The sequence below is a fragment of the Mixophyes fleayi genome, chromosome 11, assembly GCF_038048845.1.
Source record: "Mixophyes fleayi isolate aMixFle1 chromosome 11, aMixFle1.hap1, whole genome shotgun sequence".
NCBI classification, from domain to species: domain Eukaryota; kingdom Metazoa; phylum Chordata; class Amphibia; order Anura; family Limnodynastidae; genus Mixophyes; species Mixophyes fleayi.
This window is the reverse complement of record NC_134412.1, coordinates 33,711,710-33,739,672: the sequence shown is the minus strand read 5'-3', so window position 1 is coordinate 33,739,672 and position 27,963 is coordinate 33,711,710. Positions and strand designations below refer to the sequence as shown.

The 27,963-nt window shown below is 37.8% G+C and overlaps 1 protein-coding gene across 1 annotated transcript in view; it reads left to right on the top strand.

Moving 5' to 3' along the window:
- Positions 1-22,513, top strand: part of LOC142106713 (beta-2-glycoprotein 1-like) — a 47,472-nt gene extending 24,959 nt beyond the window's left edge. Inside the window, exons 3-8 of the mRNA XM_075189704.1 lie at positions 4,328-4,516; positions 5,357-5,459; positions 6,606-6,682; positions 10,808-10,987; positions 12,203-12,400; positions 20,720-22,513. Of these exons, the coding sequence (XP_075045805.1) occupies positions 4,328-4,516; positions 5,357-5,459; positions 6,606-6,682; positions 10,808-10,987; positions 12,203-12,400; positions 20,720-20,793 (821 nt within the window). The 3' untranslated portion in view covers positions 20,794-22,513. The remainder of the gene's footprint in view (positions 1-4,327; positions 4,517-5,356; positions 5,460-6,605; positions 6,683-10,807; positions 10,988-12,202; positions 12,401-20,719) is intronic.
- The last annotated feature ends 5,450 nt before the right edge of the window (positions 22,514-27,963 follow it).

Genomic DNA, 27,963 nt, shown 5'->3' with positions numbered 1-27,963 from the left:
CAATTTAACAACCAAACAATAATACAACTACACTGAAGAAAGTGAAATATCTCACATTGTAAAGAAGCACATGAATAAAAGATAAGTTAAAGGACATTTTTGTGCCATGGGAACTACACTGTAAAATTAAAGCTTTGTAAAATGTTTATCACAGAAAAACATCGACCTAACTCCTTGGCACACATGTTGCAGAGGAGGGCATTGCGGAAACCCAGATGCTCTGTCTGTTAAATGACTTTTATCACCAAAGGGAAGGTGACCAGATGGTGCTGTTTCCTCTAATATCATCATACACATATGACTTATTAAAGGTGCAAGCTGTCCTAAAATGATTTTATTCTCGCACTGAAAACATGAAAACTGTTTAAATAAAACACCTTTATAGGATCATAAAACCCAAAGAGTAGTATGGATTTAAAAGGAAATGGAGTTTTCACACATCTAACATCTTACAGACAGTGAATAAAAGATTGGTGTGATCAAAAATCTGTATTAGGAATGCAAAGCATTCTTCGTTACTTGATTTCTATTACAGCGATTTATTTTCAGACGTTTGAATTTACCAACCTAAAAAAAACAATCCTTTTAAGTAGAAGGTTGCAAACCGATCACTTTGATATATGAAGCTTTAGGTAACTATACAGCACCCTACCTATCACAAGCTAATTCAAAGTCTCCATTACCCTGAAGCAAGGCAACACTGCCACTACGTACAATCTTTGGACGGCATGGGGATTAAATTTGTATTACATATGTTTGTTTTTTGTTTTTTTTAAAAAAACAACTATATTTACCTTATTTGTGCCACCTAGCAGGGGCAAACGCAGAATTTATAGATGAGGGTTTCCAAACTACACTGCCACATTAGGCATCATGCAATTGACGTGACTATAATTTTAGGTGGTGCTTGTCCCACGTGTTACACATAGGTGTGCGCAACAGTTTTCATTAGGGTGTGCATCCAGGAAAACCAAGAGACGGATACTCTGCGCCACAGCTCGTCACTGGAGGGGCATGTCTAGCACCACCTAGGTATTATAATATGCCACACAGTTGTGCCCCTAATTCACACTATGCCAAACAGAAGTGCCGCCAGTTGATATTATGCCCCACAGTAGTACCCCCAATTCATATTATGTCCCACAGTAGTGCCAATAGTTCATATTATGCCATAATAGGGCCTCAAGTTTATATTATGCCCCACAGTAGTGCCCCAAGTTCATATTATGCCCCACAGCAGTACCCACATTTCATATTATGCTCCACAGTAGTGCCCCAAGTTCATATTATGCTCCACAGTAGTGCCCCAAGTACATATTATGCCCCACAGTATTGCCCCAAGTTCATATTATGCCCAACAGTAGTGCCCCAAGTTCATATTATGCCCCACAGTAGTGCCCCAAGTTCATATTATGCCTCATAGTAGTGCCCCAAGTTCATATTATGCCCCAGTATTGCCCCCAGTTGCCATTACATTACGTAAAAGTGCCCCTTATTCATATTATGCACACACACACATTATCATTAAACACATAAATAGCTCTGATTTTTTATGTGTGGGTTGACTCACGTCTGGAGTTAACGTACAGACCCTCAGACAGCGCTGTCACATACAGTCTTCCGTTCCACTTGATAAGTGGAGCTACATTTCTTCTGCAGTCAGTATGAGGAGTTCAGAGGTAGCCAGAGTTGGTGCAAGGTTTCTTTGCGTCCTAGCCAAAACTTCAGTCTACCGGCCCCCCTCTTCCCCCTAATTTCCACTTCCTAGCTCCTCACATACTTGACATCTGTAAAATAAAAACAATAACTTTACCTCCTCATGGCTGGCTGGTAAGACTGCAGTCCAGATGCACTGATGTCCAGATGCACTGATGTCCAGATGCACTGATGTCTGATGCAGAATGCTGCCCAGGCTTCACTGCTGCCCAGAAACAAAAGCAGGATATCTAGAGGGGATGCTTCAAATGTTAGATTTCAGAACACAGTAAAGAAAACTTGACATCACTCACCTGTTACATACTGACATGACCTCCGCTGCCGACCAGCTCCATCAGCTCATCGTACATGCCACCTCCATACCCCCAGCTTTTCTCACATGCCTTTGCCCTCTACCTTTTCTTTCATATGCACCCCTGTCCTAGCCATCTTTTTCAGGCATGTGCCCCTGCCCGCAGATTTTTGTCGCTCTCCTCCCCACCAGCTTTTCACTCATATCGCCCCCCTGCCCTCCAGATTTTCTTAAACATGTTTCCTGCCAAACAGCTTTTTTCTCACATACCCTCTTGCCCACCAAATTTTAATAAATAAACAGCTTAATACTGTATGTATGTCATTTAGATTATCTTTGTTTATGTGTTAATGTATTCTGCAGATTTATATGAATAATACTAATAGATAGCAACAGGGGAGAGACAAATATTGTGCAAATACTAATAAAATAAATGGTTGCTCAAGCCTTAAGTTACTTTAAATTAATGGTATATAACTAATGGGGATTTCTGAATGTAACCCTCCCCCACCCCTTCCCCCATTTTCTCCGCTCACCTTTCTCCACATTTTCTCCAGCCCCCTCTCTCCATATTTTCTCCTGCTCCCTCTCTCCACATTTTCTGTAGCCCCCATCTCCCTCTCATTTTCTCCTGCTCCCTCACCTTTTCTATAGCCCGTTCTCTCCATATGTTCTGTAGCCCCCTCTTACCCCATTTTTTCCAGCCCTCTCTCTTTCCTCCATTTTCTTTGTATTACTGTAGTTACCTTTTCTTTTCTCTTCTTGTCGGCTTCCCATCTTCTCTGCTTCTTTCTTATTCTCTTCCTAGAACCTCTCGGCACCTCTCCACTGACAGTTTTGTGATGTCACAACACTGTCAGGAGCCCATCACCTGAGGGATGTGTAGAGGCAATACTGCCCCAAGGGAACAGCACCTTTCTTTACAGCTAAGTACAGCAGCATGGGGAAATAGTAGGCGGGCACTGCCCGCACCACCCTGGCAGCCTAACTAACAATGTCTCATTTAGAGACATTGTTAGTGTGGGTGTGCCGCCACAGTGCCGCCCCCTCAGAGACCAGCACCCTAGGCAGCTGCCTTATGGTGGCACTAGCCCTGGAGGTAGCAATAATGTAAGTTAATAAATATCAGGACACACCCAGGCTAAACAGTTATATTAGGGTGTTTTTTTCAGAAGATTATAAGATTTCCTTTCGGGTAGAGGATGGTTGTATAGAGATGCTAGTACATAGGCCTCGACATGGCCATTTAGCTTGCCAGAACATTTCTTGATGTACCCACGTTTAAGTGGATCCACTGGCATTTTCAACAACCACAAAAATGGGGAAAAAATTTTTTTTATTCCCCCCGTGGCCCCAAACTCCAGAAAATATCTCTGTGTTGAATTTTGCTGAGTTCATAGTTTATACAGAAAGACACATGTAATATAAATATTTTGACTCAATAGTATTACAAGATATTTCCCTGTGGTACACCTTCCATCTACCTTATACATATTAGTTACAGTATGTGTTGTTTCTGAAGAGAAATGTGTAAATAAGTAATACAATGTAAAGTGAAAGCAGTAAGTTTAAATAAATGATAAAAATGTGTAAATAAATAATACACTGTAAAGCAAACGTGGAAAGAAAAGGCTGAACAATCCTGGCAGTAGTTATTGGTTTCAGCAGATTAATGTTACCCAGAAAAAATGTGTGTATTTATTATTTATAGAAGGTAATTATTAATTGGTTTGGGAGGAAATTATTAAATTGTGCATGAATAGCTTGCGGAGTGTAAGACTAACCAAATGCATGCAATGATTAGAAAAGGACCATTGTGTTCAGGTTAAGTGTGCGCAAATCTGAAAACCAGTTGTGTATATATTAAAATTATAACTGTTATTATATAATACAAAAGAATAACATATAGAAAAGTATATACTTGTCCAAATTATAATATTAATAATATAAGTATTACTGGTAGGAAATTTTAATTTATTAATGAGAATTATAGTAAACAAGGGAAGCCAGTGTCAGAGCTTGTAGTCCAAGAAACATTGCTCTAACTGATTCTTTATTGTTTTATTAATCTACTTTAAGGATTTATTTAAATATATAAAAGCAGCAGGGTCACTAGATGTGCGATCAGCATCGCAAAAGAAAATATCTTATTGGTTGCTGTAGGTTATTTTATTTTTGCAATATGTGAGTAAAATAAACATTATGGTATAGGCTTCGGGCATATGGCCTTTTTAGGTTTTTGTTTATATGATATGTATGCAATGCATATACAAAGACAAACTGTGAAGGTGAATAATTTTGCATCTCTGTTTGTTAAAGCCCGCAGCATCTGTCCATGGCCTGTAATCATCGAGAATGCTGAGACATCTCTGACGCAGGAAACAAGGAGCTTTGGAGATCAAATGTTAGTGCGCTGCCATATGGGATTCAAAATGGCCAATGGACAGGAGATGGCACAAAGCCGATGTCAAGCAGACAAGAAGTGGAGTGTGACAGCACCCTGTGATGGTAACAGCACTGTGACATGATTCATGTTTATTTTAGCACTATAATTCATGGAAATGCTGCTTACATGTGGAGTCTGCAATTCTTCCCTTTGCATTTTTAAACACATTACCAGTGGGGATGCTGGAAGATGGACCTGGGTTTAACTGGTTTCTGTTGTCTGCCAGAGCTCATATATTCCCATCTATCACCGGTAAATCACCAATAATTAAAAATGCTGCCTAGAAATTCCTATACAAGTAAATATTACTTGATGATAATAATGAAGCATAGCTGTTTGTATTTGTTTTTAATCATAAGATGAAAACTCTTTTAAAAAAAAAAAACCCAAGCTTTGTAATATGTATGTGTTAAGCTTTAGGTCATTCCAGGAGTGGAAGGAAATAAAAACTTGCATTAGATCCTTTTTACATGAAAATATTTTGAGCTACTTCAAATTCCATCTTCATGATCATATAGCCAATGACTGGCAGTGTTATTTTTACAGCATTGCTAGCACTTCTGCCTCACAGCAATGGAGGCATGAGTTCAATTCCCGAACATGGCCTTATCTGTGAGGAGTTTGTATCTTCTCCCCGTATTTGCGTAGGTTTCCACCCACACTCCAAAAACATACTAGTAGGTTAATTAGCTGCTATCAAATTGACCCTAGTCTGTGTGTGTGTCTATATTAGGGAATTTAGACTGTAAGCTCCAATGGGGCTGGGACTGAGTTCTCTGTACATCGCTGCAGAATTAGTAGCGCTATATAAATAGCTGATGATGATGTGCAATTGTTTTTTGTATGATGTGTAAATGTCCGGCGCTGCAAAGATTTATGGTGATGATCTCTTTCGAATTCAGTGATCTCTACTTGTGAAGACCCTCCCAGCTTAGAGAATGGATATGTCATAAAGAATGGATATTTGTTAAAAGGAACATCAGTCCAGTATACATGCAATCCAGGGTAAGTATGGTTTATTGGTTAGTTTTAGTATTATAGTCCATGCAAGTGAAAACGCTGATAAACCCTAATCCTCCAATTGATAATCGGATCAATTTCAAACATTATTTTTAATTCTTCTGCTGACTTTTGATTAAAAGCAAGAATTAAAGTGAGCATCTCCTCTGCAGGGTTAATGGTTCAGTGAGAGGTCTAACACTTTTGTACAGAGTTGAACATAGCTTACATGTACCACTGCTGTCCTCCTATAGCCATCAGTGAAGTAAAGCTTTGTTTTCTTTAGTAATATTATTATTTATTTATTTTTCTAAGCTGAAATTGGATCAGATCACAGTCCACATCGAGGACTCATCAAAGCTTAAGAAATAGACCTCATAGTTAGGTTAGAAACCTCTTCAATGTATGGCTTTGCTTCTACCAGAGGGCACCAGAAAAACATATAGCAATAATTTGCAATGCCTGTTATTATCAATTGGGAGATATGAATAATAAAACTAGTGTGGTGTTCGCCTTTACAGCTGCATTACCACCTACACAATCAATCTTACTACCAGCCTTACCTACCTTCTCTCTAGCAGCCACCGATGCTGCTCCACTTTATAATGGCTGTGGAGATGCAGTGGGAGAAAGGGAGAGTTGGAGTGGATGGACCAATCACAAGCCACACTCTATTAATGTTTCCTGTACTTGGTCCTCCCGTGCTGTAATGCAAAGTGCAGGACTAATGCTGACATTACTAAAATTTAGTGTCTATTTTATTCATTTTCCAATAATTGTGAAATAAAGGAAATACTAGGAAATAGCAAACGATAATCTCTGTCCAATAAATATGTATGTTCATATTTTCCCCCTGCACAGTTACAAACTTGAAAACAGAGAAGGCGCTAAAAAAATATATTTTATTATTCCCAAGGAAGGATCATATCCCGGGAGGATCACATACATGTAGATTTTTTGGGAGAAATCACTATATAAAGCAGTACTGTTGTAGAAACTACTATATTGAAAACTTTGATTAAGAGCTCCGTCTCTGTTTTCACTTTTGTTTTTTATTGTGTATTTTGGCTCTAAGTTGGATCAGGTGCCAGAAAGCAGAGGGCACACTTAATTATTTGCGTTGATTTACGAGTTTTGTTATTTTGAACACAGTTACAAACTTGAAGGCGATGAGGTCACAGAGTGCCTGGAAGACAATGTGTGGTCAAACCCCGCTCCTACATGCAAAAGTAAGTTTTATCATTTGATTTCATTTTACCCTGAAAATGCAAGCAGTAAAAAAAAACTGTGTGCATATATTTTATTTTTTCATATAGCTTCAGTATAATAGCTATACCCTAGAAAAATAACTGTTTATTACAAAAGTTCTTGTGTTGTGTGCTAATAAATCATTTCAGTGAAGGTGCTTACCGAACTGAATCAGTGCATTTTATTGCACATGAAAAAATAGCTTCATATTAATTGAAATATTTTTATATATTACATTTTTTTAGGCTATATTTTATGGTAACTTAGACAAAAATACAAAAAGTTTCCACTTACTATTCTCTTGGCCTAGTAGATTGAGAACTTAAGTAAAGCAGGAATTGTATAAACTGTTCAATGTTTATGCATGTTTGTCTTTTATGTGCCTCATTTAGGTACAGGAGCAACACAAAAAAAGTAAATTTGCATCCTGGCAAAGCCATGTGGCACTACAGAATGGGAGGGGGGCAAATTTAAAATGTGCAGGCAGATTTAGAGTTGGGAGAGGGCATATCGTAGCTCAACTCTACATTGCAGTGTAAAATAAAGCTGTCCGGTATTTGTGTCCTACAAAAGCTGCCAGTATTTCCCTGCATGCAAAACAAAATGTATTTGCACACTTTACATTGCAACATAGTGGGCCTGAGTCATTAAGGAGAGCAAAGCATAAAAAATTAGTAACTTTGCACCTGGGCAAAACCATGTTGCATTGGAGGGGGGGTAAATTTGAAATATGGGGACAGGTTTATAGTTGGGATAGAGCATGTCGTAGATCAACTTTAAATTTCAGTGTAATAATAAAGCTATCAGGGGTCTATATTTGTGTGCTACATGAAAAAAACAGCCAGTATTTATCTTATGTGCAAAATAATAAACTCATTTGCACCCTGGCATTGTAACATGGTTTGTCCCAGAGAACATGTACTGCTTTTTTTGCTTTACTTTCCTTAATGACTCAGGCCCAGTGTGTCCAGCAGAAAATTTGCTCCTTTTTTTTTAGCTTTACTCCTAATTCAAAATCAGGCCCAGTATTTCAATTTGTATGATACATCTATAAAATAGCAAAACGTGTCATTTTGGCCCAGCCCCCAGGGACATAATGCTTGCTGTGGGTCTTTATACCACTGTAAAAAGACCCAAAACAGGCATACGTCACTAGGGCGGGGCCAAAACAATGTGATTTGCGGAGCCCTGCACCCTTCCACCCTTCCCCCCACACCCCTCTTCAGTGATCTCCTGGAGGGAGCCAGGCAAAAGTAGGCAAGTATGGACTAAACCATCTTAAGTGATTTGTTGGATCCATCGGGCTGTGTAAACACAGAGGAGGGGATATTATTATCCCTAAAACAGCCACTTGCACCCATATTGATTACAATCTCACATGTAAGACATTTAAAAGGGAGTGTGTGCCATCTACTTATTGACAGTGTCTATTTCTATTACTACAATACAGAGACTATATACAGATATAATCAGTACTAAATGAAAATGAGTGAAGTTAAAATTAAAAAGAAAAAATCATTTCATACACACGGATATTATTGGGAACCATGCATCAATGATTTTACCAGAAGGATGTTTAAAACTTCACATTTTACTCCTTTTAGGGAATTCAAATGAGATGGCCACTCATGTATCCTATTTATAGGTAATATTGCATCAGTGTTTTTTTCATGTGTAATTATTCTGATAAATTCAGCAGTACTTTTCATGATCATGAAAAGTGGTTTTCCTATATGTATATTTAGTCTGCCTACAGCAAGAATATTTATTTATTTAATATTTTAATATTGCATTGACTATATTTATGTTTTTTTTTTTTGCTAATTCTAACAAATAAATAAATCATTTAAATGTTATTCAGGAGTTCAGTTTGTCTATCTGCCATGTTACATATAGATATCTAAAAATGCTTTTTATTCAATAATTGCATTTTTAGATGTTCATTTGTAGGTGCCCCCAAATAGTTTTGTAAGCTTTATGTATATAAAATGTATCTCTTTAAATCAAGCAGTTGTTTAAGGGTAACTTTGGGTGCAGCAATTTAGATACACACATTTCTACTATATCAAATGAACAGGTCTAACTAATACTAAATACACTTTAAATGTGTCTCATTTGTTATATATCACTAAAAGGTGCCACTAGCCACTTTAATTGCTATACTGCAATATTACTCTATCCACAATACTCCTCCTCATCATCACAACCAATTATTGGTGTAACGCCACCAATTCTACAGCTCTGTACAGAAAATATTTTTCATTGACATCAGTCTCTCAGTCCATTGGAGCATACAGTCTAAATTCCCTAATACACACAGACAGACAAACACAGACTAGGGTTAATTTTGGAAGCAGCCAATTAACCTACCAGTATGTTTTTGGAGCGTGGAAGGAAACCGGAGTGTCCAGAGTAAACCCATGCACATACTGGGAGAACATACAAACTCCACACAGATAAGGCCCTGGTCAAGAATCAAACTCATGACCCCAGCACAGGCAATACAGTTGCAAATAGCACAGAACAACGTCACAGTTCACTGTATTCCGCAATATTGGCTTAACACCGATAATCCCACACAGCAGCACTTTGCAATTTTACTCTTCTTCAATAAACAGTTATTTTTTCAAGGCGATTTGATAAACAACACTCCTTTGTCTGTCTTACATGAGTAAATACAATTTACACTCATGCTGTTTCATCTTTTCCTCTTAGATGTGAGTATGCAGTAAATTTAGTATTAGCTTGCACGTCAACACACAGTTAGGGTTTCCCACAGACAGTAAATAATATCAAGGTGTTTGGTGCAATTTACATCAGATTTAGACTCAAGGGTATATTCACTAAACTATGGGTTTGAAAAAGTAGAATTGTTGCCTATAGAAACCAATCAATTTTAGCTGTCATTTTGTAGAATGTTCTAAATAAATGAAAGCTATAATCTGATTTGTTGCTCTAGGCAACATCTCCATTTTTTTGAACCCGCAGCTTAGTAAATATACCCCCCCAATCTCTATCCCCTATACAGTCATCAGCCTGTTCAGTTGCTCAGAGGATGCTACACCAGGCCGGGTCCTTAACTGGGATACAGGGGGGGCATAAACTCTTTAATGAGGCATTGACAGGCTTTGATGTCCATCTTTAGCTTTTGGGGTGCACTGTATCAAGGAGGCCGATTGGCCGCAATAAATAGGTCCCAGGCTGTTGTGACATGCGCTTGAGGTGTACCATGCGTTGAACCTTACAGCTTGCTGCAATTATAAGGATGTTCGCAGCATACTCTTGTCCCATTTGCAGTTACCCCAGAGCCCTACAGATCCCAGTTCAGGACACTGGCCAAGTGTGGTAACAAGTCACATGTAGAGTTTACTGGTGAACTTTGGCTTGTGACCAATTGATGGAGCGGAAAAAGTGGTCACAGCAACTGAGATAAAGGATGTGTTTTTGTTGGAGCTGGCTCCTGATATCCGAGAATGGGTGAGCCACCACAACCCACAGTCCACCCACCCACCAAGCTGGAATCGATTATGTAACTAATCAGCCACTGTGGAGAGGGCTCATGGACAGGAGTACTAACATAGCAGATGGCAGGAGTAAGGTTCAGAGATGCCACAGACATGACTGGTGAGAACCAACAGAACACAGCTCACCACAGTATCCCTACTGAGGGAAAGATGCACGGGGCTCCCAGTCCAAGATACTGCTTCAGAAGTGACCAACCAGGTCATTTACAGAATGATTGCCCCAGAGCTGAAGACCCGTTGCAGGATCTTCTGAGTGAAGAACGTGACTCAGCAGCTGGGATTGTGTAGCAAAGTGGTGAGACAAAGAGGCTGATAAGGTATAGGAGTGTGTAATTTGATGTGTGGTGAACACTCTGGTATTTGTTGCACATTTTCTATTGTTTTAGTAGCTGTATGTTTTATATATATACTAAAAGGGTGCATTTTTCAAACATATTTGTCTAAGTGATTTATTTATCCCACATTGAGGTACCATTGCCAATATGCTCACAACAACAAAGTCCCTCATCTCTACCAATGAGCTACTGAATGTACTTTCAATTATAATTATGTGACTATACAGGATTCCTTTTTCTTTTCTAGGAATATATTGCCCTCCTCCTCCAGAGATCAATGAAGGCATTCTTGTAGCAGTGAAAAAAGCAGAATATGAAGTCTCTGAAGTGATATATTACATGTGCAAAAGAAACTTTATTACAGATGGATCAAACAGTGTTACGTGTATGGCCAATGGGCAGTGGTCAGAGGGTCCATTCTGCAGAGGTAAGAGACATGTAGATTGACCAATTAAACTTGTCAAAATTCAGTCAATGGAATATACTGAATTTGACTTAATGCATTATATAATATACAACAAGGTTTGTTTTACTTATTTGTTTCTAGGGGTTCCTTACATGCAGGACAATGATTTTCATTTGCACAATATGATGGACTTTACTGGAGATGGCAGAATGTTGCTTTCTGCAGAAAACAGTTGCAATTAGAGATGTTCACTGACCCCCGTGTTTTGGTTTTGGTTTGGATCTGCATTAACTTCTTGTTTTGGTTTTGGTTTTGGATCCGGATTTTTTTTCTAAAATCCCTATTTTTTTTGCTAAAATCACATAATTTGGCTCTTTTTTTATCCGACAACGCAACAATGACATTATGCCTCGATTCAGATCCGAGGACGTGCAAAAGTAACGAGCCGGCTCGCGAGCTTACTCGGATCTCCTGAGTTCGCGTTTTCAGAAAACCGAGCCTGAGCATCTCTAGATGCAATACACACCAATGCAAAAACAAAATATCAGTATGTAGGAGGAGATATTTTGGATAATGCTCTCCCTGCTGTAAATCATATGCATATTAACCATATAAATTCACAAGGCTATAAACAAAGTCTGAAATCTGTGGTGTTGTATAACAGCTGTAGAAGCAGGGCCGGATTAACCCTAGGGCTAACTGGGCTACAGCCCAGGGGCCTCGGGCATCCAGGGGGCCCTTGAAAGTGGTCAGCAGCAGTATTGATCGGTCGGCACGATCAATGCTGCTGAGCACTTTCACTGCGGTCCTTCCCCGGCGCGCTGTAGTCTCCTTACTGAGGAGATCTCGTGAGTCTCACTCTCACGAGATCTCCTCAGTAAAGAGTGTACAGCGTGCGGGGGAAGGACCGCAATGCCAGGAGAAGAAGGTAAGTGCCTTGGGGGCGGCTCGGCTCACCAGGGAATTGGGGGGGCGGCTCGGATCATGGGGGGGGGCCCTCACGGGGGAATGAAGGCCCCCTCAGCCCAGGGGCCTCCATTCCCTTAATCTGGCCCTGTGTAGAAGTAGTATATACATACACACACACACACACACAAGTGACACTATTAAATGAAAATACTTCATATATATATATATATATATATATATATATATATATATACATCTATCCCAATTGTTATCTCATTCTTTACTCAGTCTATAAAATGTATTTATTCTTCTTTGTTCTACATGTAGCTAGATGTAAAGTACCAGTACATCGAAGTCGAGTTGTTTACAAAGGGCAGAAGATCTGGGTGACTGAAATTGATGAGGGTCTAGTGCATCATTCAGAGATTGTTACATTTTTCTGCCAGAATAAAACTGAAGCTTGCAGTTATACAGCCTCTACTCAGTGCTTTGATGGTGTTCTTCCACTTCCAAAGTGTTATGAAGGTAAGCAGATTCTACTACTATGTGAAGAATCCGTCTATATTCCTTCCATTGTGTACAAGCAGTGGGTTGGTATACAGTGGTATGAATTACTGCCACTTCTCCAGCTGCCTTCCTTGTAAAACTGTAAAATTCCATTAACTTACATTTTCCATACCGCCACCTCAAAATTTCAACTTCGACCACTGTGTACAGAGTTACAACAGAAACAAGTGAGCCTAGGGGGTAAATGTATCATACCCCGGTTTTTGTAACTCGCGGGAGATCGGCGATCTCCCGCGAATTGCAAAAACCGGGGTATGATACATTTACCCCTAGGTCTTTATATGGTTTCCTGACTGTTTAGTTATTTTTGTCAATATTCATTTTGCTTATCTTAAAACAAGGATATTGCTTAACAGCAGTGGTCAAAGTGGAAATTTAGAAGTGGAGGTATGCAGTATGTAAGTAAATGGTATTTGATAGTTTAACAATGAAAGGAGTAGGCATATGGCATACCACCGTATAGCAGCCAACTTCGACCACTGCTTTCCAGGGTATTAATAACAGACGGACAGTGTTACATTACAAAAAGATGATAATGATTATGATAATAGACCATTAGATAGACGGACACTTTGGGCTTTAGACCAAACAACACTATTTCTATAGAGACTTTATATTTTCATATTGAAAACTACCAACCTGGGTGACAAATATCCATTTAAATAGCGGAAAAATAAAAGACACTTTGTGTGTGAGAATCACAGTTTTATATAAATGCAACAAAGCACTGCGAGAGAGAAAACACATACCACTCCCAAGGCAATAGGTTGTTTTTGTCTGGTCCCCTATGGGACATTTTCTCTTTTTACAAGTGTGGCATAATATGATTTTTTCGGACCTGTCTAAACAGTCATTTCTTTGCCGGTCCTCATTCAAAGCTGAAGTAAAATTAATATTTATTATATTAAAAACTTAACAGAGCTTAATTTGCAACACACTAAAATATTGTTAATATGTTTACAAGTTAGACATAATGGCCCTGATTCATTAAGGAAAGCAAAGCAAAAGCAATGAGTAACTTTGAACCTTGGCAAAACCATGTTGTATCGGAGGGGGAGTTAATTTTAAAAGGTGAAGACAAGTTTATAATTGGGGTAGAGCATGTCCTAGATGAACTTTAATGTCAGTGTAAAAATAAAGTTAACAAGTATTTGCATCCTACATGAAAAAGACAGTCAGTATTTAACTTATGTGCAAAATAATAAACTCATTTGCACCCCTTGCATTGTAACATGGTTTTGCCGAGGTTCAAAGTTACTCATTTTTTTGCTTTACTATCCTTAATGAATCAGGCCCAATCTGTTTTTTTGGTAGTCAATAGTTTATAAACAACGTATCCTACTGGCAGTGGTAAGTAACCTGTTGGTCACCAACTGTTGCCAGAATTACAAGTCCCAGCAATAACTGGCAGCCTTAGTATATAAAGGAGCTTCACCTGAAATAAAAGTGTCTGGACAGTAAAAATACAATTGACTAGCGGGCATGCTAGTATATGGTCGGTAATCAGATTATTTATGCCTGATATTAACGCAAAACAGGAAAGATAACAACGCACCAGATAATAGAATTCGGGTTGTTCTCTCTCCAAATTATAAAAATTAGATTAGTATTTCTATGCTTCTCACAGAGCAGTGCTACGATTAACTATTTGACACATTGGGGTAACTATAGAAAGCAGAGTTTTTCTAGAATCATGCACAGGCATAAAGTAATTTTGAGAGTCTGATACAGTTACATTAATCTCTTAAAATGAAAAGGTAAAACTTTATGATTTATTCATTAAAATCCTTATAAAAATAAGTGACAACAAAATATTGAAATGACTTATAGTGCTCTGTGTAAAGTAATATTACAAGTAGTAAAATTAAAATTCACTGGGTGCCACTTTAGAACATACTTGCCAACTCTCCCGGAATGCCAAAATCACGCGATTGCCCCCTGCCCTCCAGACACACCCCTCTCCCGGATACAACTTGCCAAAAGTAGGCACGTATGCTTTAGAATGTATAGTTCTTATGATGATGGTCCCAATCAAAATATATTTATGAGGTACAGAGCTTATGTCTGCCTTTTTGTTCCTTGTTTAATTAATAAAAACCCCTTAATCCTAGGGAGATGATATGTATATTTTAATATGATTTGTTTTTATAAATTATTTTGTTTAGTTATATAAGGCAAGTGAATATATATGTTCTTTTATTCACTTTTATGAAACAATCTAGAGTTTATAACTTTGTATTCAGAGGGATAAGATAACTTGTTTGCCTAGATCTAGTCTTTTGCAAACAGTTACAAACGCAAAACTGTTATAATTTCTCTTGCTGTTGTAAACTGATAATCCTGTGTATTATCATTCACACAGGTTTATTGTATAAGATAGTTTGAAAAAAAGCACCCCCTGCAACTGTTATCTTATCAGTTTCAGGTATAAGTTATATCTTACCTTCTATTGTATCTAATCCTTTGCCGTACTGAAGCGCATTCTAAGGCTGCATATTCTAAGTTAAATTCTAATTTTAAATCTCTGAATAAGGTTAAATTAGAAAGGACATAGGCACTCAGCGAAAAACTGAACGCGTTTCGCTGTACTTGATTGATAAATGCTTTCAATTGTTTCATTAAAGTAAATAAAAGAACATATATAAAATGGCAGAGGAAAGGAAAAGGGTTCCTAATAGTGTAGTAATTAGGTATATATAACCCATTCCAACAAGGTGTTTAGTTATATGCATACCGGATATATGCATGAATAGAGCACATCTATGTATTAGTCCCAAGTCTCAATGGAATCAGTGATCACTGTATCTTGGGACTCCAAGCAGGAAAAAAGCAAAAACAGAAAAACAAGTGATCAGAATTAGTGTTATATTTCCTCGTATGAATAGTGAAACATCCAAAATAATAGTGCGTATACATACCAGATAGAAATAGGGTTTGAGGCTTACCTGTATCAATCCTTAACGATGTGTCACTCCAGGTCCACTCTATATGTCTCCAAAGAAAGGGATAAGCAACTATATGGTGTAGTATTTTATACAACCAGTTAAAATAAAGTGATTAAAATCAATACAATCACAAAAATAAAGTTAAAAAATGCTTATCTGCAGTCCTGGTCATCCAAAGAGGATGACTAGTCCTGCTAGTCGGTATGACTAGCCGGGGAGCAAAGTTCTTTTTCCACAGTTCCAAAGGCAAGGAGATAACAATTCCAGAGTGGATTCCTTTAACGATAGTCCATCGACACGTTTCATCTTATATAAAAGATTTCTTCAGGAGGATATATATGTATTATGTCCAGTTCTAGCGATTAAAATAAGTGGGGAATGCCATCTTGCGCATGCGCAGTAACCAGCGCGGCGCATTGTGCATGTGCTAAAACAATGACGATGAGGCCCACATAACAAGTTTTGCATATAGTCTTGTGTACAGGAGAAGGAGGAGGGGACAAGTAGCAGAGTAAACAAGGGACCATCGTTCTAGTGGGAGTGAATAAAGACCATCTAGACAGAATCAGCGGCTGCCGTCTTATCTAAGGGCCATTCATATTGATGCTTAGTGTGCTGCTAATAAAATGAAAACCCTCATCCATACTGTACACATTAAAATTATTACAGCTTATTTATAAATATTTTTAAGACACACAATATAATGGAAGGTCTCTGTAAAAGACAGAATACACATAGTTTACATAAAAAAACAACAATATGTGGTATATGATTATTCAGTATATATAGAAACAATATATGGTAAAACATTTAAAAGCAAGTTCCATGGAATAAAAAATGTCAAGATGTAAATAAAGGCTCTGCTTAATTATAAAAACATAAATACACATAGTATATAAAGAAAGAGTAAATGATATAAAGGCTAATAAGTTCATTAAGTATGTAAAAAAAGTATGTGATAAAATACCAGTTCACTGGTCTATAAGTGACACTGAGTATATTGTAGGATATATGAAGTAATAACAAAGAAAAGGTGCAGTCTCTTATCCTTTATTCAAACCTTGGGGAGAAAAGGTGTTCAGTTGGTAGATCCAAAGTATATCCTATTGTGTGAGCTTTTTTTGGATGTCTCCACCACTAGACCCCAATTTAACGTGTTAAAAAGTAATGAATTGTGTATCTGTACCGTGTTTAGTAATGAAGTGTTTGGACCTGGAGTGGCTTTCAACTCTTTTTTAAATGTTCCTTATATGTTCGTGTATTTTAAATTTGAGTGGGTGTTTAGTCTTTGCTACAGGTTTGTTACCACAAGTACATTCCAATAAATATATGACTGATGACGTTCGGTAAACCGTTCGGAAATTGGGAAACCTGAATACTCCAGTAAGGTATGGGTGACGTGGTCTATCTTTTACGGTATGTACCAAACATGGGCGCCATCTTGAAATCGGCCAATCGGCCCAATTCCTGTAGAGTTTTTGAAATAAAAGGGTGTACTGCGACTTTTGAATCACCCTGTACATCTGAAATGTAATAGGTTTCTTAGCAGGAGAGAAGGGAATACCTTTAGTTAGTAGGGAGTATTCTGATTTGGATAACTTATGTTCAGATAGGCTAAATGACCGGTTTCTTTGACTTTTATGTCCTCTATTGAAGATTCCTTCTCTTGTATGTTCTTAGACCTTCCCCCCACATCTCCCCCTGTTTCTATCTTCATCTTTGAACTTTCATTTTAATGATGAAGCTACTTTTATCGTCTCTCTCAATGTGAGTTTTTGATACAGGATGTTCTCGTGTAGAATTTGAGCAGGGGATAAAAAAAAATCATTATTTTCAGTAACTTCTGTTTTATCCAGAATGGAGAATTTTTTTTTTGTGGTTACTTGGTTCATTGTGTGTTTTTGGGTGATCTAGAAGTAGCGTTGTAGCGTTTTTTGTTAATCCTATTAGTATTAGGCCTTCCCAAATTTTTGATGTTTATGATTATCATGGTCTTTCTTGTCCCTAATAAACTTTCTTGTTTTTCACTTTGATCACATCAGCCTCAGTTCTATTCTTTTTTATTAACAACCTGTTCATTTGCCACAAAATCCCCTTTGTCTCTATGTGGCTCTAACATGAGTTCTTTGGATTGTAGTGCTTCATCTATTTTATGAAAAAGTTGCTTTTTCTCGTGGATGATTAACCTCAATAAACTCAGTGACCATTCGTGTAATATTTGATCCTATTCTTTAATGAGGTGAGAATTAACCAATTCAAATGTAAGGGATTTGTTAATGAATATACCCCTAGGGATACTGTCCACTTTCAGATAATGCTCAAGACCTTTAAAAGAGAACAATATATATATATATATATATATATATATATATATATATATATATATAACAGATATACATATGCGCTCAATAGCAAACTACGTGACACACCTGCAGCAGCGGCGGAACCAAGGAATCCCTCCTTGTGGATACAATGAATACAAATATGTTCCAACTGCGCTCGCAAAGTGATAATAGAACAAAAGGAGTGAATATAAGAACAGTAGTAAATTAATTTGGACACATTGAAATAACGACTAATCATAGACTAACTAAAGGTGGTGCATCAATATATACTGCTAATATTGAATAGACTAAACCATAGTCTGAATGGCAATAAAATCAATGGTCTTTGACCTGATGAGTCGCACAAAAAACCAAGTCTCTGAAAAACACTTGTAAGGCTTGAAATCACTGTCCATGGGGTATAAACCAATTTTATATATATATATATATATATATATATATATATATATATATATATATATATATATATATATATATATATATATATGTGTGTCTATATATATATATATATATACATATATATATAAAAATATATCTATATCTATATATTCATTTGTCTTATTTAACTAAAGAAAATATATCATAAAATATATTTAAATTTATCATCTCCCCAGGATTACGGAGATTTTATTAAGTAATCACGGAACAGAAGGCAGACATACTCTTTGTATCTCATGAATATATTCTGATTGGGACCATTATCATAAGACCGATACATTCTAAAGTGGCACACAGAAAATTTTAATTTCACTATTTGCAATATCAATGTACATAGAGCACTATAAGTCACTTTAATATTTTGCTGTCTCCTCATTTTTATAAGGATTTTAATGAATAAAAAATAACATTTTACCTTTTAATTTTAGAAGATTATTTGAACTGTAAAAGACTCTCAAAATTACTAGTTGTCAGTGCACCATTCTAAAAAAACTCTGCTTTCTATAGGTACCCCTATCTACTTATGTCTCAGCAGACATAAATAGCATTATCTGTCTGTCTGTGTGTTAGGGAATTTAGACTATAAGCTCCGATGGGGCAGGGACTGATGTGAATGAGTTCTCTGTACAACGCTGCGGAATTAGTGGCGCTATATAAATAAATGGTGATGATGATGATGATTAGTATCTGTACACATCCTAATCACATCTATAATTAACAGATGTATTCTTTTTAAATAGTATAAATCCTATGTACCAATAGCCACAATTTTCATTAACCTGAATGTCTGTCCACCAGGGAAATGTGTTTGACCTGACCTCTGAAAGATTAGACCTGATAAGGGACATAGCCTCTCCCAAATGTCCAATTTGAAGTGTTGGCAGATATGTATATTGCCACAGAGTAAATCAGCAATTCCAAGCTGTTTTGAAATTGAACCAGGAGATAGCTTTTTAGACTCCCAATGGCTTTCTAAACTCTTAGGGACAATAATCTCAAACAGATTGTTATATCCATGCATCATAATAAACCCTAGTGACAGACATGATACATGAGCATAAGGTTACCCATTGAATATAGTTTACCTGGGTAAAGTAAGATGCTTAACAGATCTACTACATAACCGCTAGTGTTAAGCTGATACACACCACCAAATGCTGGTGACTTAGTGAAAGGAGCAAGTAACAGGATCCAATTTAGCCAAGATCTGAATTTTTGGCCCTATGGACTGAGTAGCCGGATCACTTTCAATCCCCAATTTGGGGCCATACAACCTGATTTTGATCAAATTAATATTGGGCATATCAGTAGTTTTTGGGCCACACATGCTGTAATATTGGTTGTGATATGGCATTAGAGCACGTGTTTATATGAATCCCAATAGGCTTGAATGCATCTCACACATTAAAACTCCCCAAAAATATGTTATCATAAAATTCCAATAACGTACACATTGATATCCCTATAAAATGAAGTAAAATTAAGAAGGGAAAAATCAATAAAGTGCATCTTCCAAGAAAACGTTTTACCACATATAATTCCCATTAATAAAAACTATATTTACTTGACCAAAAGAAAAAAAATCTCCAAAAAAAGTACTTTATGGGGGGAATTGAATTCCCCTAGAAGTACAGCCGCACTAAAACTATTACCGTTAATACGGTAATAGTGCGCGTAATTACCGTTATTACGGTAGTTCTAACGCCGGCTTTTTGCTCTCAGCGAAAGCCGGGTTAATATTACCATAATAACGGTAATATTTATAACGCGGCAGTACTTCGGGGGGAATTGAATTCCTCCCTATGTGACAAAAAAAAATATTAAGTAGAGTGAAAAAATGTTATCCTTTAGCTTACAGTGCTGGAATAAAAAGATTGTGGGGCCTCTAGAAGCATATATTAGGCACAGACTTCTGGCAGCAAATGGATTAAAATCCAGGTCAAATTGTAGCTTTTATTTCCTCTTCTTTTATAACTATTGCACCATCCCTCAATCGCCTGTCACTTTTCACTTTGCTGCAAATTAATACAAAACACTGACAATTCAAGTGATCGAAATCTGAACTGAATAAAGTAAAAGGAAGTGCCAACAGTAACTGGAACTGTTATTTCTAAAACTTCGTGACTATTGCATCATCCCTTCATAAATTGAAAGCTTTATTAATAGCCATTTTTTGGGAAATATCACAGTTGATTAGTCAAAAATAACATCTATTGATTTGAAACAAAAATGATGGTTACCTTTAATAGAAAGTAAAGTTAGATTTTGATTGGCAGATTGTGCATTTTACCTCATAAGATCTTTTTCATGTGAAAGACAAGTGTTCTCCTAATTAAGAAACTTTTCAGTTCTGAGGCATCCGTAAGCCATAGGTTTGCTAATTTAGCCCTGTGGGCTGTAATGTACTTGACATAGCCACGAGGCGCCTTGTAGCTGAAGAATGATTATTAGCTTTGGGTCAGCAGAGAGCTACATGTCCTCAAGAATACAAATACTTTTAATGGAGACTTATTTTTTTTGCTAAAAATGTTTCTTTCAATATTCTTTAGAGCCAACCTGGGTACAGTACAATTGGTTCCCCAAGGGACTTGTGTCAGAAATTGCTTCATGCCAAGAACTTTAAATGCTCTCAAAGAATGGAAGAATAAATATTACTATAAGTACTACAGCTTTTTACAGCAAGAGGACAAGACGACAACATGCCATTTGTTTATTAGACCAGCCCCTTCCAGTATTTTTTTCTCGTTTGAGAGTTTAGAAAAATATGGTATATGATTGTATTTATTTGTAATTACTGCAATGTTTATTGAATACATTTCATTCATCTGCAGCTCTTCATTGTTGTTTCCTGTATATATTAATATAAGATTGCATTTTACCTCCTAAATGTTTCTTGTTTAAACAAAGCTCCAATCTATATTACTTTCTTTAATGAGGAATTGCACTCAAAGTGTAGTTTACCTCAACAGGGAGCTTTTCCTCCAGGTAGAAGTCTAGTAGGAGTCTCTCTTCAGGAACCTTATCCCTTAAGTAGCAATGGAAGCCTAAGCCACAGCAGGAGGCACCATCTTGTGAGCCCTCCAGCTGCTGAATTGGAAGATCTGTCGGGTTAGATTAAAATTTGTCAACAGAGAGAATGATTGAACCAGATGACATTTTCAGAGCACACTTCCCGGTGGCATCTTATGAATCTAACAGCTGCACTGTTATCCAAGCAACACTGGGCTCACAAGATGGCTGCTCCGTTTTCACGTGTAGCAATTGCAATGAACGGGAAGGTGTATCAGGGGAGAGATTCCCACTGGACTTCTACCCTAATGTGTGGTAAACTTTAAGGGCTAGATTTACTATGCTGCGAGTTTGAAAAAGAGGAGATGTTGCCTATAGCAACCAATCAGGTTCTAGCTAGAAGGTACTAAATAAATGAAAGCTAGAATCTGATTGGTTGCTATAGGCAACATCCCCACTTTTTCAAACTCGCAGCTTAGTAAATCTAGCCCTAAGTCTTTTTACATTTTCTGGGTTAATATGAATGTTCCTTAAAATGTATGTCTCCTAAATTCAGCATATAATTATATCCACTATGTGTAGAAGTGTTATATCACTTGTATGCAATCTGTATTGTAAATTTCTATGCCTGTATCTGCTAAACAAGTAATGAAAAAGCTGCTAACTAGGTGATAGCATCACCATCCCATAATTAATTTCCTTCTCCTTTAGAGGTCTGTTTATAAAGCCCTACACCATGCGGAAACTGCTTTTTCTGCATGGTTTAGGCATTTTTAAGTAAAATGTTTATTTAATAAAAGCCTAACACAGGAGATCTCGAAGATTGGTGCTTTGTGTATACATCCTTTATAGCATGTACAGTAAGAGCAACATTGTAGAAGGTAATAACTGGGAACTAACTACAATGTACTGGTATAAATGTTGGGCTTGAGTCATTAAGGTAGCAAAGCATAAAAAAGGAGTAACTTTACACCTGGGCAAAACCATGTTGCATTGGAGGGGGAAGTAAATTTAAAATGTGAAGACAGATTTATAGCTTGGGTAGGGCATGTCCTAGATCAACTTTAAATTTCAGTGTAAAAATAAAGCTATGAAGTATTTGTGTGCTAGATCACTAAAAAGCCAGTATTTAGCTTATGGCTCTATACTGCAGAAAGAGAGGCGCTACCAGGAAAACTGTTGCAGTACCTAGGGCTCCACTAAGAAGAAGCAGGGCAGTAAAAATGTAATAAGTAGCTGAGAATCCTGGTTTAAAATCAAACGAATCAATTGCTGATTAATGCAAATTTAAATATCAGGAAAAACAAAACTCCTTTAGTGACAGAAAAATGTATGTCTGGAACAAGCTTTTCCCACAAATAGCAGAGTCTAAAACAGTTTACAAAAATGTAATTGTGTCGAAAAACAAGATAATACTAGACCAGGGTTTCCCAAACCCAGTCCTCTGGGCTCCCTTACAGTGCAGGTTTTCTGGATCACATGTGACATAATTAGGACCACCTGTGGATCTGTTACAATGAGTCAGTCAGTAATGAATACACCTGTGCTCCAGCAAGGAGATATGGAAAACCTGCACTGTTAGTTAGCCCCGAGGCCTGGGTTGGGGAAACCCTGTACTAGACAATGAATAATAACAATGAGTTCTTAATATAGCTACATAAATGAACCAATTTTTATTAGAAACGACCTTTATAATTGAACTAATCTTATATGTATATGTAATTTAGCATGAACAAGTCACATGTTTAATCACCCAAATACTTTCTTCATGTTCAAGTTCAGAAAATTAGAAGACGTGATAGAGACAAGTCATGGAGTGGTTCCTTTGTATAGAAGTGTAAGGTTTAAAGGTCCCATGTAAAGGCTTAGGCAACTTTAGTGGACTTTTTGATTCAGTACTAAAGTATTCAATTAAGCCAAGGGGGGTAGGTTTTACAAACTAAACACCATACACTTAATTTTTTTTACTTTGTTTGATACTCTCCAGCAGAGCGTATCTAACATTATTGTAATGTAAAATTGTTCTCTCTTACGAGGGGGGGGGGTGTATCTGCCAAGCATCCCTGGGACCCTGGGTTTTCATTTAACATGGCTTTTTACCCTAATGAAAGCACAAACTAGGAGGAGCACATACATGCCCACCCACAGAGTACAGCTGTTTTTGGGTTTTTTAATACCAGTGATATTACTTAAACTCTGCTAAGCAGTGTATCTGACAAACTAAAAATATAGTAGTTTAATTTGTAAAATGTAACCCTTGGGTCAGTTATATACAGTCATAAAAGTTGACTAATCTTTTAAAGGATCTGTAAACTAAAAAACAAAATCACATTGCCAATCTATGATAAGATAACTTAAATGACTATCAGTAAACAGCTAGTAAATTAGTAATAGTTATCCAGAACGTTGCAACATTCTTATTTGTAACAAACTATTTTGTATTATTTTTTTTTTACATTTCTTGGCAATAAGAAAACACAGTAAATAAAGTGACTTTAACTTCCCCGATGTGTCAAAGCCATTTAACAATAAATAACTATTATAACACATATAATTGTCAGAGTATTCTTTGCCTGTTTACATATAATATACTCACCATTGAGATTTTATAACCAAACGTACTGTTAAGCGCTTTATACCACAACCTGACGGAAAGGGGACAATTTTCCTTTAAAGTGCAGGGTCAGTGATGTTGTTTTGCTTACATTTATGTTGTGGTGGATTCAGTTGCCTTGTTTGCAAACGGTTCTATATTCTGACTGGAAAACTGAGATAAAAATGAGCAAGATGACCTGGTGAGTTTTTCCACAAACGTACAGCGGTAAAACACTTGACAAGCTTCCCAGATTCAGCTTTTCCTTCATAAATACAAAATGTCAACAAAGATCAATCTCATTATAAGTGAGCCAGGACCTCTGGAGAAAGTCACCAGCATTAATGTAGCTCTTTCAGGGGAACCTTGACTGTGTGCCATGATAGCAAAGTGCCGTTTGTAGAGAGAGAGAGAGGATTAATGCTGTAAATCACACAGGATATCCATAGCCTTCTGAAACATAAACTCAAATGTTTATACGGTGCAAGTACAAAATGGAAAAGTTAGATATTTAATTGGTTAGATTATGGTCTAGCAGTCATATTGCACATACTGTTTTGTAGTTTTCTGTATGTAAACCAGAGATTAAAAGTAAATCAAAGAAGAACTGAAACTAAAATAAATATTTTCCAAGGAACCCATTTTACTTTAATTAGAAGCACTTTGGGATACTATGTCCAAGACCCGTGCTTCACAAAATACCCCAATCAGTGCATTACCTGCTTCTGAACTCAGGCAAATAGCACCTACCTGCCAATTTTGGAGATCACTCCTCCGGGAGATCTCCAAAGTTGTCCATGTCTTGGGGGCATGACCACGCTAATTGTGTCATTAGGCCACTCCTCCTGCTATACAATACTAATTACAGCCTATTATAGCAGGGGGGAGGCCATGATGACGCAATTAGCGCTGTCCCCACCCACTTCACCAATGAAGTGGGCAGGATTCGGCAGGTTGCCCTGCTCTCCTGGGAGTCTGGGAGAGCTCCCAAAAATTCAGGAGTCTCCCGGACATTATCCCGGCAACTATGAAATAGCAAGGAGCATTTTCAAAGTAAAGTTGGTGAAGCTACAAGTTGGACAAATCTTGGCAATCAGTGATGGGACTACAAGGAGAGTATGGGGGTGGGTAATCAGGTCCTGGCAATGTAATTTCTTCTCCCTTGCCAGTCATCTCATGCTCAGAAGATTTCTCCTTTTTTAAGGAGAGCGGGAGGACTAGTAGGCTAGACCCAAATTTTGCTATGTGGTTGATGGTGCCCTGTGCCGCCCCTGTGGGTCACCGCCAAATCAGCTTCATTGACAACCTTTCAATAGATGCCATTTACTTTCAAACTTCTCCTGACTATTATAGTGGGGAAAGTTTAGCCTCAACTCTTTATCACATTTATTGAAAATCTGCAGGTTTCCTGGCCTGACACCCCATTGATGTGCAGTCGGTTAGGTTTATTGGAAATACAAATATTGCTTGAATTTTATAGTTTTAGCCACATGATAACTATTTTCCAAATGTGTTGAGCATTACAAATGAATAACACGCTTTCTAAGTTCATTAGCTGCAGTTATATAGTAAGATTTAGGCAAATTATTATTTTATTAATTACGAAGAGGTTTAATCATTGCTAAAAATCTCCACAGTAATGTTTTCAATGATAATTACTAAAAGTTATTAAAATATAAAACTATGATTGTGCAAAAATTATTGCCTTTTACTTATTAGCAGAAGTTTAACAAGATTGGGAACAACAGGATGTGGTATAACAATTTCATTACTTACACAGCAAATTGACTACAGAGCTAACAAACTGAAATAGAGAATATTGAACTTTATTCAAAACACTACACTTTAGTGTCACTGACATTTAGTAATGTCATGCATCTATTTTTGCATACGTACTACAAATATTACACAGTGCACCTGAGTTTGAGTGAGTTGATAATGAAATGCCAGCTCAGTGCAGCTGTGCACCTCATTTAACACACACACATAATAATGACAGTTTATGCAGAGGGGCTGATTTAGAGCTGGATATAAAAACCAATGTGGTCCACGAAAATTCAGGTAGTTCAGTGACTGGTAATTGGAAGTAGAGATGCAGCCTAGTTAGCAGTAGTATTGAAGGATGATATCAATCTTGGATAATGATGTATTGTTGAACACACAGAAAATGCACAAGATGGCTTCTAGTCTACACATTTTTATCTATTCAAATTTCCTACATATAAATTCCTATATATAAGCATCACTATAAATACATCCTTTCCTCCTACTATTCTGTCCTCTCTCTTGCCAAACAAACCTATTTCACATCCCTCATCTCCTCAATGTCCAATAAACCCTGACACCTCTTTGCTACCATTAATTCTCTGCTGTATCCTCCCCCACCTCCTTGTCCATCGCCGCTCTTGACTTTGCCACCTACTGCAAAGACAAAATTGACTTTATACACAATGATGTCTGTACTCGTCAGACTTGCCTCCCCCCACCTGTCCTCTCTATCACTCACTCTGCCAACCTTGGCACCTACCCTCCTGTTACTGTGCCGGAGATCCTCTCTCTTTTCTCCTCCATTGCGGAAACTAAAGATGTATGAGGAATTTCTGAGCAAGGTCTCTATTCTAGAATCACTCAAGTGGGAACGGCTGACTGTAGCAGACGTTTTCAATCCTGTCCCCTCCGCTCCCTCTCTTCCAGTGCCTGTTGTCACCTTGCTCACCTCTTTAACCTCTCTCTCTCCACTAGTATCTTCCCATCGGCCTTCAAGCATGCTCTCATCTCTCCTATTCTCAAGAAACCTTCCCTTGACCCATTAACTCTCTCTCATCAATTATCGTCCCATATCTCTGCTTCCCTTTGCTTCTAAAATTCTCGAATGACTTGTCTTGAATTGTCTGACCCATTCCTCTCTTCCCACTCTCTTTTTGACCCTCTCCAGTCTGGCATTTCCGTCCCCTTCATTCAACTGAAACTGCCCTCACTAAAGTAACAAATGACTTGCTCTCAGCTAAATCCAAAGGTTACTTCTCCCTTCTCATACTCCTCGACCTCTCTGCTGTTTTTGACACTGTTGATAATTCTCTTCTTCTCACCACCCTTAACTCCTACGTCTCTGGCCGCTCTTTTAGTGTGTTTCTGGCTCTTTCTCCCCCCATCTTCACCTTTCTATTGGAGTCCCACAAGGCTCTGTCCTTGGCTCTCTGCTCTTCTCTCTCTACACTACCTCTCTTGGTAAACTCATTCAATCATTTGGCCTCCAATACCACCTCTATGCTGATGCAAATCTATCTTTCCTCCCCTGACCTCTCTCCCGCTGTCCTAGCCCAGGTATCTAGCTGTCTCTCTGCTGTAGCTACCTAGATGTCACAGCGCTTCCTGAAACTCACATCTCCAAATCCAAGCTCATCATCTTTCCTGCTGCCAATGACAGGCTCTTATCGGAGTTGCTGGAGCAGTTGTAAACAACCTTGCCCTCTTTTTGAATCACCATGTCGAAGGATTCTTTAGACCATGGCTTCCCACTGTGGATAGAGTTGAAAAGGGTGTGCAGATGGGGAAGCAAAATATTAGCATTTTTTTATAATAAGCAGCTGTAAAGTCATCAGGCCCTGGAGCCTTTCCTAAATTTTGGCTCTTCACAACCTATCATAAAATCAGTCCCAAGTTGTCTCGCTGCACGAGGGGATAATTAGGGAGTTTAGCGCCAGGAAAGAATTCATCTATCAACTGTGTCTGCCTCCTCTTAGACAAGGCACCAGAGAGCCAAGGCAGGTTATAGAGTTTGTATAATAGTTTCGGAATTCAGAACGAATCCGTTGGGGATCATACTGTGAAATGCTATTTGAGTCTCTGACGGCCAGGAGGTTCCAGGCAGCTACTGGAGTATCACTAGTATCAAAATATTCAGAGAGAAGGGATTTCATGTGAGCGACCGTATTTATTTCCTTAGGTAGTGACTCATTGATCCTCCTAATGGTTTTGGGAGGTTGAAACGTTAAGAGGAGAGAACCGTTGAGATAGGGACATGGTCTGACAAGGTTATTGGATGAATTTGGAAAGAGGACATTTTTAGAGTGTGTTTGTGCCTGAGCAGGGTCATGTCGATCCTAGAGTATGTATTACGAACAGGGGAATAGAAGGTGTAGTTTCTGGTAAGGGAGTCAGACTTGCCAGGAATTGTATAGATTATGGAGT